The sequence below is a fragment of the Mobula hypostoma genome, chromosome 15 (genome assembly GCF_963921235.1).
Source record: "Mobula hypostoma chromosome 15, sMobHyp1.1, whole genome shotgun sequence".
In the NCBI taxonomy this organism is placed as follows: Eukaryota; Metazoa; Chordata; class Chondrichthyes; order Myliobatiformes; family Myliobatidae; genus Mobula; species Mobula hypostoma.
Genome location: NC_086111.1, coordinates 1,356,260 through 1,374,050, shown reverse-complemented (window position 1 = coordinate 1,374,050; position 17,791 = coordinate 1,356,260). Strand labels below are relative to the sequence as shown.

General features: G+C 40.1%; 1 protein-coding gene across 2 annotated transcripts in view; it reads left to right on the top strand.

The window, feature by feature from the left end:
- The window catches only part of ippk (inositol 1,3,4,5,6-pentakisphosphate 2-kinase), a 129,375-nt gene that overhangs the window by 72,309 nt on the left and 39,275 nt on the right, over positions 1 to 17,791 (top strand). For both annotated transcript variants that reach the window (XM_063067574.1, XM_063067573.1), the window contains one exon: positions 17,637 to 17,695. In XM_063067574.1, the coding sequence (XP_062923644.1) occupies positions 17,637 to 17,695 (59 nt within the window). The remainder of the gene's footprint in view (positions 1 to 17,636; positions 17,696 to 17,791) is intronic.

Sequence of the window (17,791 nt, the reverse complement as noted above, 5' to 3'; positions counted from 1 at the left end):
GGTGGGAAGTGATGGCTGGAAGAGATAAAGGGCAGAGGAATAAAATCTAACAGGAGTGAATGGCCATGGAAGAAAGGAAAGGAGTAGGGTCTCCAGATGTCAATGATGGATGATGGAATTGAAGGCTTTGTTGCAAAGTTTGCAGACAATATGAAAATAGGTGGAGGATCAGGTAGTTTTGAGGAAGTAGTGAGGCTACAACAGGACTTGGATTAGGAGAATGGACAAAGCAATGGCAGATGGAATTGTGTCAGGAAGTGTATGGTCATGCATTTTGGTAGAAGAAATGAAAGGGTTGACTATTTTCTAAATGGAGAGAAAATACAAAACACTGAGGCTCAAAGGGACTTAGAAATCCTTGTGCAGGATTCCCTAAGGTTAATTTGCAGGTTGAGATTATGGTGAGGAAGGCAAATGTGATGTTAGCATTCATTTCAAGGGGACTAAAATATGAAAGCAAGGATGTAATGATGAAATTTTATAAATCACTTATGAGGCCTCACTTGGGAGTATTGTGAGCAGGGTTGGGCCCCTTATCTTAGAAAGGATGTGCTGAACCTGGAGAGGGTTTAAAGGAGGTTCACGAAAATGATACCAGGATTGAATGTCTTGTCATATGAAGAGTGTCTGGTGGCTCTGGGCCTGTATTCACTAGAATTCAGAAGAATGAGGGATGACCTCATTGAAACCTATTGAATGCTGAAGGGCCTTGATAGAGTGGATATGGAGAGGATGCTTCCTATGGTGGGAGAGTCTAAGACTAGAAGACACAGCTTCAGAATGGAGGGGTGTCTTTTTAGAACGGAGATGAGGAGGAAGTTCTTTAGCCAGAGAATGGTGAATCTGTGGGATTCTTTACCTTAAATTTACATAATGACTTGGCCTCCCCACCTGCCTGTGGCAGAGTTGATAGATTTTTGATTGGTCAGGGCATGAAGGGATATGGGGAGAAGGCAGGAGATTGGGGCTGAGAGGAAAATTAGATCAGCCATGATGAAATGGCAGAGCAGACTGGATGGGCCAAATATCCTAATTCTGCTCCTATATCCTATGGTCTTGTGGTCCGATGGGCAGGTAAGGAGAAGCGGAAGGGTGAAAGGGGAATTAGAATAGGGAATGGAAAAGGAGTGAGAGGGAGTGAATTACCTGGTCAGAGAAATGTTAATCATGCCTTCAGGTTGAAGGCTACCCAGACTGAATATGAGGTGTTGCTCCTTCAACCTGAGTGTGGCATCATTGTGGTAGTTTAGAGGGTTATGGCCTGACATATTGAGATGGGTGGCTACAGGAAAATCCCACCTTTTGTGGATGACAGAGCGAAGGTGCTCAATAAAGGAGTTCCGCGCTTGACATTGAGGTAGTCTGTTTATTCTCCTTCATAAATGCTGTGAGACTTGCTGAGTTCCTCCAGCGTTGCTTCAGATTCCAGCATCTGCTGAATCTCTGTGCTTCTGAAAATAGATTAAAGGTAAAATGGTTCAGCATTGACAGACATTTACGGAGATCTTGTAAATTTTAACAAAGTGAGTACTTCATAAGAATGATAATTCATCTGTGCTGACTGATGGATGGCATCAAACTGAAAACAGTGGAACAAAGTTGTGAAAATTAGTAATGAACCAGAAGATTGATATTCAGAATTAAGCTTATTATCATTGTCTTATGTGAGGTGAAATTTATTATTTTTCTGTAACAGTACAGTTCAAAGATTTAAAATTACCATAAATTACAAAATAAATATGTCATGCCAAAAATAGTGTTCATGCGTTCATGAACCATTCCGAAATGTGATTCTGTGGAAGAAACTGTTCCTGGATCATTGCGTATGGGTCTTAAGTCTCATGTACCTCCTCCCTGATGGTAGTATTGAGAAACGGTATGTCTCAGATAATGAGGGTCCTTAATGATGGATAATGCTTTCTTGACACTGTCTTCAAATGTGGGGAGGATTGTGCCCATAATGGAGCTGGCTGAGTCTACAGTCCTCTGCAGCCTTGTGTGATACTATGCATTGGAGCCTCTGTGTCAGGTTGTAATGCAGTCACAATGCTCTCTGCTGTACATCTATATATAGGGAGAGAGAAGGAGATGGTGGCACGACGCAGTGCGTGCGGCCATTCCGAATGATATCGTATGTGTTAACTAGGGGGCCGTGCACAATCCTGATTTGATGGAGACAGCTGTGAGAAGCACAGAGGAACACCTGGAGAAACTTCAGAAATGCCCGCTTCGCTGCCGCTGCTACTGTGCGATCAAGAATCTCCAGAGGGGAAGGCCCCAAATCCTCGGCTTTGCCTGTTGCCTGTTGCTGGGGCCGGGTCAAAGTGCTCGGCAGAGATGGTGCTCGGTGCTTGGTGTCAGAATGCTGGTCGGAGGCTCGGAGTTTTCGGACGGACTCGGAGTCGGCTGTGGTCGGATGCTTCCAGGATGCTGCATCGGCAAGTTTGCGGCGCTGGAGGTTCACCGTCTGCATGAGATGATGGGACTTCCGAAAGACTTGGAGACTTTTTACCGTGCCCATGGTCTGTTCTTATCAAATTACAGTATTGCTTTGCACTGTTGTAACTATATGTTATAATTATGTGATTTTTGTCAGTTTTTCAGTCGGGTTTGTCATATGTTTCTGTGATATCAGTCTGGAAAAATATTGTATCATTTTTTAACGCATGCATTACTAAATGACATAAAAGAGGACTGCGTGTCCTCATAATCTAACCTAATCTAAATTTGCAAGTGTTTAGTGGTATATCAAATCTCCTCAAACTTCTAATGAAGTAAAGCCAGTGGTCCCCAACCACCAGGCCGTAAGGCATGTGCAACCGGGCCGTGAGGAAACGATATCAGTCAGCTGCACCTTTCCTCATTCCCTGTCACGCACTGTTGAACTTAAACATAGGGTTGCCAACTGTCCCGTATTTGCTGGGACATCCCGTATATTGGGCTAAATTGGTTTGTCCCGTATTTCCTCCGCTAAGGTAGAACTTTCCTATGAAACATTTCGTGCTGAAATGGCGTGAAGCGAAGAAGCAATTACCATTAATTTATATGAGAAAAATTTTTGAGCATTTCCAGACCCAAAAAATAACCTACCAAATCATACCAAATAACACACAAAACTGAAAATAACACTAACATATAGTGAAAGCAGGAATGATTTGATAAATGCACAGCCCGTATAAAGTAGAAATAATGTATATACAGTATAGTTGGGAAGGTGAAGGTGAAACCAATTTGTGGAAAAAAAATTGGCACGTATGTGCATACGCACGGTTACGCGCTCCTCACACATGGGATAAAGCGCCCCGGGAGTTGACTGCTACTTTTGGCCCTTATTTGGGAGTGAGAAAGTTGGCAACCCTAACTGTAAAAGACATGTTGAGGTGAATTTAACCCTACTTGAACACCCCCCCCCCCCCCGGGTCGGCCGGTCCGCAAAAATATTGTCAATTTTAAACCGGTCCGCAGTGCAAGAAAGGTTGGGGACTGCTGAGTAAAGCTGCCTGCATCAATGTGTTAAGCCCAGGACATATCCTTGGAGATGTCCCCACTTAAAGCTGCTCACCCCTTCACCATTGACCATTCAATGACAATTGGTGCATGTTCTTCCAAATTTCCTTTCCTGAGATTGACAATCAGTTCCTTGGTCTTGTCGATGCTGAATGTGAGGTTGTTGTTGCTCAACCAGCTGTTCCTTCTCAACTCATGTACCTTGTTACCAGCTGAGATTTTACCAGTAAGAGCATCGTCTGCAAAGTTATAAATAGTGTTTGAGCTGTGATTAGCCAGATGGCCATGAGTGTAGAGAGTAGAGCAGTAGCTAAGCACGCATCCGTAAGGTATTCCTACATTGATAGTAAGCAGGGCAGAGGTGTTATCACTGAACTGCACTGACCGATCTCCTGATGAGGTTTGATCCAGTTATAGAGGCAGGTACAGAAGTCCAGGTGATTACTAGAAGCTTGGTGATTAATACTTACAAGTAGATGGTACTGAATGTTGAGCTATATTTGATAAACAGCAGCATGACATGGGTCTTGCTGTTGTTTAGGTGTTCCAAAGCAGCATGAAGAGCCAGTGAGTTTGCGTCTGCTGTAGAACTGTTGTTGCAGTAAGCGAATTGCTATAAGTCCAGGTCCTTTCTCGGGCAGGAGTTCTAGCTGTGACCAATCTCTTTAAAGCATTTTATTACATTAAATGTGTGTACTACTAATCAATTGTTGTTGAAGCAGCTCACCCTGTTCTTCGGCACTCGTGTGATTCCTGCCCTTTTGAAGCAATAAAAGGATAAAGATGTCTTTGAATGCTTCTGCCAGTTGGTTTGCAGGTTTTCAGTACCCTGCTGAGTGTTTGACATTTGAAAGTGTTCATCCCCCGCTGAACCATGGTCTTGGAGACCGCGATCATGAAGTCGCTAGATGCTGTAGTGTTACTCTCTCATTTGAAGTGTGTATAAAAGGCATTGGGCTCATTGGAGTGAAATGTCGCTACTACTTATGTTGTTAGGTTTGGCCTTGTGGGAAGCAATGACATACAAACCGTGCCACAGCTGTGATCAGATCTAATTTCTTTTTTTTTAATTTTATTTTTATTTGGATAAGGAATTCACAATTATCATGTACTTCTTTCACACACATAACCTTTTCCATTTTTTTATATGTATAAAACTACAATTATTTATACATTCTTAAGTACACATTGAGATGATATAAAAGGAAAATAAACATTTAAATAGATAATTATGTACTGTGGTAAATCTAACCTATTAGGCTAAGTAATGAAATTAGTTGTTAAGGAAAATGGTAATAATAGTTTCCATACAACCCTTCTGGACCATTTCCACTGGTCCAAAATGTTTATATCCCAATTTGTTCGTGCTTGTTCCTGCCCGCAGACATAATTATCCAATCCCTATGTACTTATTTACTTAATTTTTTCATTTTTTTTTTATCCCTTTCCCAAATCTTTCCCTTGTATTAGTTCTCTATTTTCCAAAAAAAAACAAACATTTAGACTAGGGGTGCTTACGTTAGCAATATTACTGTGTTGATGAGAAGAGCAATATAAATCATTAGGAGAGTCATCTAAAGTCTGCTCGCATTGGGGTTATATATTCAATCCATTTATTCCAGATTTGATAAAATGTTTCTTTTTGAGTTCTCAGGGAGTAAGTCAACTTTTCCATTTTAAATATTTCCAAGATAATTTCGTACCAATCTTCTAATGTAGGTGGTATTGGATTTAGCCATTTTCTAGTGATTGATTTCTTACTTGCCGCTAAGAGGGCCTGCAGCAACTTTATATCTTCCTTCTGTTCAAGGAACAATACATGCCCCAAATAGAGCGTCTCAAAGTTCAGAGGTATCTGGGACCTAAGTACCTTAACTAATATTCTATGAATACCTTCCCAAAATAGACTTAATTTAGGGCAATCCCAGAAAATATGAAAATCATTTGCCTCCTTGGAGCCGCACCTTCTCCAACACATCACATTTGTATCTTTATTTTTTTCCTGATATGGGGCCTTGAAGTATCTTATAATGTTTTTCCAACAATGTTCTCTCCAAGTCAAAGAATTAGTCGAGGACCATTGAAAGCTGCAGATTTTCCCCTAAGCCTCCTCTGAAAGTACCAACCCCGCTTCTTTCTCCCACTTTTCTTTAATATACAGTGTATTTACATTTTTAGCATGGGAGAGTGCATTATATAGGCGAGAAACTGATTTACTAGGTATTGAACTGCAAGCCGAATTCAGAATCTTGAAAAATTCTAATTCTACTGTTGATAGGTCTGTATATCTACAACTCTGGTTAACATAGTTTCGTATTTGAAGGTACCTAAAAAAGTCATTATGTTCTAGGCCATGTTTGTCCTGCAGGATTTGGAAACTTTGTAATACTCTTTTATCTATAAATGAGAGGTAGGTTGTAAGACCTTTCTTTATCCATAGCTCAAATCTTTTATCTCCTCTGTTGGGAAGGAATTTGGTATCATATGCACACCATCTAAAGAGTTTTAACATGTTATTAATTCCACATGAATTAACCACCTTCTGCCATACTTTTAATGTGAGATTTATCCAAGCATTATTAAATTTTTCCAACTGGGCCATCAATCCTTTGTCAGCTATTGAGGCCTGAAGAGGAAAACTGTCAACTAATCCAAATTCTATTTCCTTCCATCTAGCCTTATATTCCCTATTACACCAATATAACAGAGGGGTTATCTGTGAGGCATAAAAATAATTTCTCAGGCAAGGAAGAACCATACCTCCTCCTTCCTTCCCTAACTGTAAGGTGTTATATCGAATTCTAGGTATCCTTCCTTGCCAAATGAAGCGGGAAATCCATTTGTCCCATTCCCTGAATTGATTATCATCCACCTCCACTGGTAAAGTACGGAAAAGATATAATAACCGAGGAAGAATATTCATTTTTATAGTATTTATCCTTGAATTTAAACTTAAAAAGGGGATAAGATTCCATCTATGCATATCTGCTTTTATCTCTGAGATTAATGGCCCATAATTTACCTGTGACAGTGTTGAAAGATCCTTCGGCAGGGTTATTCCTAAATATTTTAATGATTTAGCTTCCCACTTAAGATCGTATGTATCCTGCAATTTTTTGGATGGTGTATAATTTAGGGACATAACCTGCGTTTTCTTTACATTTATTTTATAACCTGATATTTTCCCAAAGTCATCCAACAGTGTAAACAATCCTATAAATGATTTTTCTGGTTCACTCAGATAGACCAAAACATCATCTGCGAATAACGCCACTTTCTGTTCAATCCCTGCCACCTTGATACCTTTTACGATTTCGCTGTGTCTTATTAGTTGGGCAAGTGGTTCAATATATAGCACAAAAAGGAGAGGAGAAATTGGGCATCCCTGTCTAGTGCCTCTCTCTAATATGAAGGAGTCAGAGAGGTCCCCATTTATCTTAATTCGGGCTGTAGGGCTGTCATATAGAGTCTGAATTACTTTAATAAACCTTTCTTGAAAGCCGAATCTTCCTAACACTCTGTATAGGAATGCCCAACTAACCGAATCGAAAGCTTTCTCAGCGTCCAATCCTACTACCATTGTCTCTGTCTCGTTCTTATTAACCTGTTCTTATATGTGCAGAGTTCTCCTTATGTTGTCCTGTTTTTGTCTTTGTTGAATAAATCCAGTCTGGTCTAAATGGATTAGGCCAGGTAAAAGCTTTTCCAATCTGCGCGCTAATATAGATGTAAATAGTTTGTAATCTAAATTAAGAACACTAATTGGCCGATAATTGCCACATTCTAGTTTATCTTTACCCTCTTTAGGAATAACTGAAATAATCGCTTCTCTCCAGGAAGGTGGAGTTTCTCCTCTCTGCAAGATCCAATTAAAGGTGTTAAGTAGTAATGGGGCTAACTGTGTCTTCAGGGACTTGTACCACTCTGAGGTAAACCCATCAGAACCTGGGGACTTTCCAGCCTTTAACCTAGAGATGGCCACGTTCAATTCTTTGACAGTTACTGATTCTAATAAACTTTCATTTTGTAAACCTGTAAGTTTAGGTAGATCTAAAAAATTCAATACACTGTCTATATAGGGCTCATTGGGGGCCCGGGGTTGGGAGTACAGCTCTCGATAATATCTTTCAAAACTCTCTTGAATTTTCCCTATTGTACTCTCCACAAGCTTTGTCTTTGGATTCTTTATTTTATGAATTGTATTGTCTGCTTGTTGTTTTCGTAATTTATATGCTAATAATCTAGCTGATTTACCTCCTACTTCATAATTCTTTTGTCTCAGGTAAAGAAAATTTCTTTGAGTTTCCAACATATAAATATCACCAATTTCACTTTGCAATTTCCTAATTTCCTAATTTCCTGTTTGCGATTTGAATTACTTTTGTTGCTATCTCCAACTTGAAGTTGTTTTAATTTTCCTTGAAGGTCTGCTAATTTTTGTGCATTGATTTTTTTCATGTGAGTAGTAATGGAAATAATTTTCCCTCTCAGTACAGCTTTCAATGTATCCCATAAAATCACTGGTGATGTTTCTCCCGTGTCATTAAGGTCTAGATATTCTTTGATTTCTCCCCTTAATCTCTCCATTACTTTTGGGTTATTGAGTATATGTGAGTTTAGCCTCCATAGTGTTTTCCTCATTTTCCTTTCCAGGATTAGAGACATAGAGACTGGGCTATGATCCGACAGATCAATTGTTGCAATATTACAGTTTTTTATCCTGAGTCTATCTGTATTAAAGATAAAGAAATAGTCTATCCTTGAATAGGCTGAATGAGGGAAAGAGTAATATGTATAATCTTTACTAGTAGGGTGTAATTCCCTCCAGACATCTATAATTCCCAACTCCTCCATCAATGAATTCACTTTCCGAGTCAGAGGTTTATTCTGAGTAACTATTCTTGAAGAATCTAATATAGGATTTAATCTAATATTAAAATTCCCTCCACAAATTACTACCCCTCGAGAACTGACCATTAGGTCAAAAATGTGTCTATAAAATGACCATTCACTACCTGGAGGAGCATAAACATTCAGTAATGTTATCTCTGTACCTTCTATTCTTCCTGTGATTTTTACAAACCGTCCTTCTTTGTCTCTAGTCTCTGAAATATGTTCATAATTAAGAGTACTTGATATTAAAGTAGCTACCCCTCTTTTGTGACTCAATTTATATGATGAATAAAATATATGCTTAAAGCCCATTCTTTTTAATTTTCCATGTTCAGATTGGCTCATATGTGTTTCCTGGAGGAAAGCTATTTGTGCCCTCTCTTTTTTCAATTTAGACATAATCTTATTTCTTTTAATTGGATTCAAAACCCCATTAACATTATAGGAAATTATTTTTACCAATTCAGTTTGCATTTTTCTCTAGTAGAAAAAAAGCACTCTCCTTTTCTAACCAAACAGTAAGCAATCCCTTCTCAACAGTAAACCAAGACATATAACCACACCCTAGACATTTCTGAACGTGTAACATTTGAAAATTTTTCCCGACTTCCCACAGTGAGGCCTGAGCACCGACCCGCCTCAGTTCAGAGGGATAACCTCTATCTTCACCCTGTGTTAGAGGGCCCTCAGCAGTTTGAATAATCATAGAGAATTTTCTCCTATTTATGTCTCGACCATATTGCTATCATTCAAGTTATTCCGCCTAGTTTATTTTCAGTTACCAGTTTTCATTTTACTTTTAAGTCCGATTTACTCTTTTCAGTCATTTCTCTTAATTAATCTGTATTCTCTGTACATTCGCGTCTGAATATTTGCAGCTTTTCCTTGTAGTTTGACACTCTGGTTCGAGTGGAGCGTCCTCGCCCCACTAACTGCCACGACTTCTGCCGAATCCTCTCCAGTAGCGACTCCGGTTGGGTGATAACTTTAATAGGTAGTCCCCGGTCCGCCAGGTCCAACGTTGCCTCCTCCACCGTAGCGTAAGTTTTTGTCCCTTCGTCGTAAAAGACTCTCAGCCGAGCTGGATACAGGGTCTGGAATCTGATGTTGTTTTCCTTCAGGACTCTCCGTGTTTCCGTATATTCCTTCCGTCTGGCAAGAATCCCCGGTGCGTAGTCGTGGTCTAAACTGATTTTGCAGTTGTTCCACATGAAACCTTTCTTTTGCCATGCTCTTTTAAGCACCTCTTCCTTCGTTCTGTAACTGAGAAATCTGATCAGAATCGATCTGGGCTGGGCGCCTGCCGGAGGCTGTGGTGCCAACGCGCGGTGAGCCCTTTCTATCTGTAGGTCTTTTGCGGCCGGTATATCAAGGTTCTCTCTAAGCAGCTTCTCCATGAAGGGAATCATCAATCCGGGTTTACCTTCGGTTCCTTCGGGAACTCCGTAGATCCTCACATTTTCCCTTCTCGAGCGGCCTTCTTGATCTATTAGTTTCCACTGGAGCTGGTCTTGCAGCTTCAGCATTTCTGTTATCACTTCCTCGGCGTTTTGTAGCTTCTCTTCAATTCCAACAATCCTCGCTTCGGCTTCATCTATCCGCGAGTTAGTTTTTACTATTTCTCCTTTAATATCTTCCAGCTGTTTGCTGTTATCTTGTCGGAACTCGCGAATCTCTCCGAGAATCAAAGACAGAGTCACCGATTCCCCCTCATTATCTCCGTCCTGGCTTGCCGTGGGGGAGCTAGGCCCGTCGCCTTGCTGCATCTCTTTATGTTTATCAGCCTTCGAAGCGGACTTTTTATTCTTGTTCTTAGACATCATCCTTGCCCCTTTTATTAATATAGTTATGCAATATTAAGTATTTGTCTAAATTCGATTTTGGGGCAGTTTACCTTCTTTTTTGTCGAGAGACCTTTTCCTTACGCCGCCATTCCCTTGATGACCCCGATCAGATCTAATTTCTAAAATTCCAGAAGCTAAATGGAATTAGCTTTTTGCTTTCTCTTTGGCCTTCTGTAGGTTGTACCTGGATTTCTTGTAGGATTCTGAATTGCCAGCCTTGAACACCACAGACCTAGCCCCCAGCAGACTCTGTATTCCCTGGTTCATTCAGGGCTTCTGGTTTGGGAAATCTTGGGTACTTTCTCTAAGGCACACTATCATCCACACAGGTCATAATGCAGGAATTCTGCAGATCAGCAAGGAATGATTCAAAGGATAGAGGGGGGAAATAGACTTCAGTAAACCAGTAGATAATGTAAGGCAGAGCTACAGGTATTTGGAAAGCCAAGTGCATGTTGGCTCCAATTGTGAGAAATTAATTGTAAAAAGAGAATAGCAAAGACTGAACAAATATTTGGATGTCTTTGTGATAGAAAACATTAAGCACATTCCTTGAACTTGACAGCTGGGTTCCAGGATCGTAAAAGAAATGCCTGCGGGGATAATGGTAGTCATCTTCCAAAATTCCCTGGATTTCTGGGAAGATTTTTAGAACCATTAGGGAAAATGCTGAAGTCTGTCATTAAGGAAATAAAAATCAATACTGGGACCTCAAATTTATAATTCTTTTGGCAAGTGTCAGCATAGTTTATATGAAATAAATCCTGTCAAAGTTAAGAGTTCTATTGAAGATGAAACTTGTGTAGATAAAAGGGAACTAGAAAATGCATAGTATTTGAATAAGATGCCATAATGTGTTCTTGCACAAAGTAAGGATCTGTCCTTGTGGGAGTATACACCCGCTGGCCACTTTATTAGGTACACCTGTGCACTGGCTTGTTAATGCAGATACAGTGGTGCTAGAAAGTTTGTGAAGCCTGTAGAATTTGCTCTATTTCTGCATTAATATGACCTAAAATGTGATCAGATCTTCATGTGTCCTAAAACTCAATAAAGAGAACCCAATTAAATAACCGAAAAACATTATACTTGTTCATTTATTTATTGATGAAAATGATCTAATATCACATGCATTTGTTGGAAAAAGTATGTGAACCTTTGCTTTCAGTAACTGGTGAGACCCCTCTGGTACAGTAATCACTTCAACTAAATGTTTGTGGTAACAGTTGATCGGTCCTGCAAGCAGGCTTGGAGGAATTTTGGGCCATTCTTCGTTACAAAACTGCTTCAACTCTGAGATGTTGGTGGGCTTCCTCACATTAACTGCTTGCTTCAGGTCCTTCCACAACATTTCTATAGGATTGATGTCAGGACTTTGACTTGGGCATTCCAAAACTCAAATTTTCTTTTTAAACAGTTCCCTTGTTGATTTACTCTTGTCTTTTGGATCATTGTCTTGTTGTATTATTCTTCTGTTAAGCTTCGGGTGACTGACTGCTACCCTGACATTCTCCTGTAAAATGACTTGATAGTATTTTGAATTCATTGTTCCCTCAACGATTACAAGTTGTACAGGCCCTGAGGCAGCAAAGCAGCCCCAAATCATGATGTTCCTTTCACCATGCTTCACGGTTGGGATGACGTTTTGGCATTGGTGTGCAGTGCCCTTTTTTCTCCAAACATAGCAATGTGCTATTTTGGCCAAAAAGTTTAACTTTTTGTCTCATTTGTCCATAGAACAATGTCCCAGAAGTGTTGTAGAACATCCAGGTGCTCTTCCGCAAACTTGAGATGTGCAGTAATATTTTGTTTCCGAGCAGAGGTTTCCTCTGTGTTGTCCATCCATGAACACCAAACTTGTTCAGTGGTTTTCTTGTAGTAGACACATGAATAGAGACATTACCAAGTTCTCGAGATATATGTAGGTCTTTTGATGTTACATTTGGGTTCTTTTTCATCTCCTTCATCATTGCACGTTGTGCTCTTGATGTGATCTTTGCAGGATGCCCACTCCTAGGGAGAGTAGCAACAGTACTAAGTTTCCTCCATGCATCTCTGCATTTCTTCTAAGGTCCACTGAAAGTCGTTTTGATTAAGGCATGGTGCATGTTAATAGATCTTTCTTGAGAAAAGCAGGCTCTGACTTAGACCATTAGACTATACTTCATTAGGAGTTTGAAGAGGTTTGGCATGGCAACAAATATACTCAATGTACCATGGAGAGCATTCTGACAGGCTGCATCACTGTCTGGTATGGAGGAGCTACTGCACAGGACCGAAAGAAACTGCAGAAGGTTGTAAATCTAGTCAGTTCCATCTTGGGTACTAGCCTACAAAGTACCCAGGACATCTTCAGGGAGTGGTGTCTCAGAAAGGCAGCATCCATTATTAAGGACCTCCAGCATGCCCTTTTCTTACACCATCAGGTAGGAGGTACAGAAGCCTGAAGGCGCACACTCAGCGATTCAGGAACGGCTTCTTCCCCTCTGCCATCTGATATCTGAATGGTGGCCGATTAGGAAAAGGGGAGGTGCAACGAGACCTGGGTGTCATTATACACCAGTCATTGAAAGTGGGCATGCAGGTACAGCAGGCGGTGAAAAATGCGAGTGGTATGCTGGCATTCATAGCAAGGGGATTCGAGTAAAGGAGCAGGGAGGTACTACTGCAGTTGTACAAGGCCTTGGTGAGACCACACCTGGAGTATTGTGTGCAGTTTTGGTCCCCTAATCTGAGGAAAGACATTCTTGCTATAGAGGGAGTACAAAGAAGGTTCACCAGATTGATTCCTGGGATGGCAGGACTTTCATATGATGAAAGACTGGATCGGCTAGGCTTATACTCGTTGGAATTTAGAAGACTGAGGGGGGGGATCTTATTGAAATGTATAAAATCCTAAAGGGATTGGACAGGCTAGATGCAGGAAGATTGTTCCCGATGTTGGGGAAGTCCAGAACGAGGGGTCACAGTTTGAGGATAAAGGGGAAGCCTTTTAGGACCGAGATTAGGAAAAACTTCTTCACACAGAGAGTGGTGAATCTGTGGAATTCTCTGCCACAGGAAACAGTTGAGGCCAGTTCATTGGCTATATTTAAGAGGGAGTTAGATATGGCCCTTGTTGCTAAAGGGATCAGGGGGTATGGAGGGAAGGCTGGGGCGGGGTTCTGAGTTGGATGATCAGCCATGATCATAATAAATGGCAGTGCAGGCTCGAAGGGCCGAATGGCCTACTCCTGCACCTATTTTTTATGTTTCTATATTCCTTTGGATCTTTGGACACTCACTTTTTTTTATATACAGTATTTCTGTTTTTGCATGTTTTTTATCTATTCAATTTATGTATACTGTAATTGATTTACTTGTTTATTTTTTAATTTTATTATTATTTTATCTCTGCTAGATTATGTATTGCATTGAATTACTGCTGTTAAGTTAACAAATTTCACGTTACATGCGAGTGATGATAAACCTGATTCTGATTCTGACATAGGAGCAGATTTAGGCCATCTGGCCTATCGAGTCTGCTCTGCCATTCAATCATGGCTGATCCTTTTTTCTATCTTTTCAACTCCAGTTCCCAGCCTTCTCCCCGTAACCTTTGATGCCATGCCCAGTCAAGAACCTATCAATCTCTGCCTTAATTATATCCAATGACCTGGCCTCCACAGCTGCATGTGGCAACAAATTCCACAAATTCACCACCCTTTGGCTAAAGAAATTTCTCCACATCTCTGTTTTGAAAGGGCACCCCTCTATCCTGAGGCTATGCCCTCTTGTCCTAGACTCTCCCACTATGGGAAACATCCTTTCCACATCTACTCTATCTAGGCCTTTCAACATTCGAAAGGTTTCAATGAAATCCCTGCTCATCCTTCTGAATTCCAGTGAGTACAGACTCAGAGCCATCGAACAAACGTTCCTCGTATGATAACCTTTTCATTCCTAGAATCATCTTTGTGAACCTCCTCTGGACCCTCTCCAATGCCAGCACATCTTTTCTAAGATGAGGGGCCCAAAACTGTTCACAATACTCAAGGTGAGGCCTCACCAGTGCCTTATAAAGCCTCAGCATCACATCCTTGCTCTTGTATTCTAGACCTCTTGAAATGAATGCTAACATGGCATTTGTCCTCCTCACCACTGACTCAACCTGCAAGTTAACCTTCAAGGTATTCTCCACAAGGACTCCCAAGTCCCTCTGCATCTCAGATTCCTGATTTTCTCCCCATTTAGAAAATAATCCACACATTTATTTCTACTACCAAAGTGCATGACCATGTATTTTCCAACTTTGTGTGTCTTTTTTTTATATAGTACAGGGCACCTTTACAACCCACACCTCCAATCTCAACTCATTGATTGCAACACCTGACTCCAAACAGCTTTTTTAAAAAAGGCATTACCCCAGAGGTTCACATACTTTTTCCAACAAAGACATGTAATATTGAATCAATTTTCTCAATAAGTAATTGAACAAATATAATGTTTTTGTGTTATTTATTTAATTGGCTCTCTTTATCTGGTTTTAGGATGTGTGAGGACCTGATCACATTTTAGGTCATATTTATGCATAAATAGAGAACATTCTACAAGGTTCCCAAACTTTCTAGTATCACTGTATATATTTAGAGAGAGAGCGCAGACCCTTCTGGCCCAATCAGCTGCACTGCCCAGTAGTCCACCTGTGTAACCCTTGGCTAATCATAGGGCAATTTACAATGACCAATAAGTCTGGTAAATCTTTGGTATGTGGGGGAAACTGGAGCACTCAGATGAAACCCATATGCTCATGGAAAGAACGTACAAACTTCTTTCAGACAGCATCAGAACTGAGCCCTGAACTCTGCTCCAAGCTGTAATAGTATTGCTCTAACTGCTGTGCTAGTATCTAATCAGCCAATTGTGTGGCAGCAACTCAGAGCATTAAAGCATGCAGACGTGGTCAAAACCATGTTGAGACCAAACTGCAATGGTGAAGAAATACGATCGAACTGACTTTGAGTATTTGGCAGTAGATGGGGTGATTTGAGTATCTCAAACTGTTGATCTCCTGGGTTTTTAAGCACAACAGTCTCTGGGTTTACAAAGATAAACAAAAAAAAATCTGGTGGGCGGCAGTTCTGTTGGCAAGAATGTCTTGTTAATGAGTGAGATCAGAGGAGAATGGCCAAACTATTTCAAGCTGACTGTAACTCAAATAACTACACGTTACAACAGTGGGGTGCAGAAGAGCATCACTGAACACATAACATGTTGAACCTTGAAGTGGATGGGCTACAGCATCAGAAGACCACGAACACTCACTTAGTGGCCCCCTATCATGTACAGGCAATACTTATTAAAGTGGCCATTGAAAGTACTTTACTGAAGTAGTAGTATGCTGCTTGGTTCCCCAACCTGACTGCTATTTAATGAGATCATGGTTGTAATTTGTTTCAGATTCAGTTCCGAGCTGCTGGCATCTCCTTGCTCATCAACTATCTATATATGTCTCTGTTCTAAAAATATTCAAACTTGTTCCATCACTCTTTGAAGAAGTCCTGCAAAGACCTGAAACTTTCTCAAACTAAACATTTCCCCTTGCTCCTATCTCATTTTTAGATGGTGACTACCAAGTTTTAGATTCTTGCATGAGAGGATATGTCCTTAGTACCTCTACCTTGTCAGTAGCCCTCAGGATCTTTTGCTTCATTCAGATTGCCTTTTGCTCTTCCAAACTCTAGAAAACACAAGCTGAGCACGCCTGATCTTTCTTAATAAGACAAACCACTCTTTCTTTCTGATATTAGTCCAGTTCACCTTCTTTGAACTGTTTCCGACACCACTCTATCTTTTTTTAAATAAAGATGCCAGTAAAGTCATGACTGCTGATGTGATCTCATCATTTCCCTTAAAATGAAGAATAGCAGTCTCTAGGGAAGGTTGATTAGTCTAATATCAGAAAGGAAGAGATAATGGATGAGAATAAGCTAGCAAAAAATAGAAAAATGGAAAGGAGCTGACACAAATGTATGTAAAAAGGAAGAATATTCATATCCAGTATCATTCCCTTTTCTGTACTTTCCTCCATTTTCTTCCATTTTATTTTTCACTGTTACTTGTTTTGAAAACTCTTATGGCCTGCTGTAAATTTTCACAGCATTTTGTCTTTTACTTCCAATTTTTTGGTAATTTTTTAAATTGTTTCTTAATGGAATATTTATGTGTGTGTCACTTAAATGTGTATCAGTCCTTTGCTATGATCACGCTTTCAAGTTTATTTTCCAAATTATGCTTTTCTACCTTTGTAATTGCCCTTATTTAAGATTAGGCTCTAGTTTCACATTTGAGTTTCTTCGCCTTGTATTTCCCCATGGAGGACCTTTTCTATCACAATGCGTGGAACTGGATCGAAAGAGCCTGCTGATGGCCCAAGCGTAGCCCTTTCTTGGGGTATTGGAGTTTAGAGTTCAATTCTGCCATTCCCTGTAAGAAAGTTTGTAGGTTGTTCCTGTGTGTGTGTGTGGGTTTCCTTTGGGTGCTCCCGTTTCTGCCCTCAGTCCAAAGACGGTCAGTAGATCATTGTAAGTTGTCCTATAATTAGGTTGGGGTTAAATATTTGGATTGCTGGGTCTTGAAGGCATACAGACATTCCTTTGGTTCTGCCTATTGCTTTTCCACACCTTCTCAGCTACGTAGACCAACTTGCTTTCTCCCTTTCTCTATAATGATTAAGGATTTTCAGCTTGACATGTTAGTGGTATCTCCTTCCACAGATGCTGCCCAACTTGTTGAATTTTTCCAGCATTTTCTGTTTCCATTGTATTATCCATTTGTTTCTTCCAATAATTAAAAAAGTGAAATAGTTTTATCATGTACAATATATTCGTCTTTTGGAGTAAGGATTCTTGGTTGTAAAGCAGAAATTTATTGTAGTGGCAAAACCAAGAGAATTGCCACTGCTTGTGCCCCTGGGGATTTGCTTTACTTGCATGACATGCCCTCGGCTCTGATGATTGCTCCCAAAGTCGAATCATTTCTTCAATCTTTTATTAACAATTAGTAAACACACAACCTGAAGCGATGAACTTAAGCAGACCCAAGTGTAAGCTAAGCATTATTCAGCAAAAGGTACAATCTCTGCCAGTCCCAAGCTATAAACTGCAATGAAATAAGCAAGAATACATAATTTACTCGCCCCCACTCATGTGACTAGTTAACATAATAAACCTAATCAACCCCGCAACATAGAGTACAAAACAGGTAGAGAACAGATACATGGCTCCTACATTCATTCTAAAGTTTAAAAAAATTCAGAAATTCATTAAAACTTTACTCTGTATTGCATCACTTGCACAGACTGTATCTATTGATTTTGATACTTTTGGGTCTAACTGCATTTCTTTTTAAAAGGTGGCTAATGGAAAGTGGAAGAAGATGAGCAAATATTGTCCTCTTGACCTTTTTTCAGGGTAAGGTGATGTTCTGAATAGCATATGGTATTTCCTTTTATAATTGGATGTATTTTCTTCACCTAAGTATTGCTATTTTTTTGTCTTTAATTACTG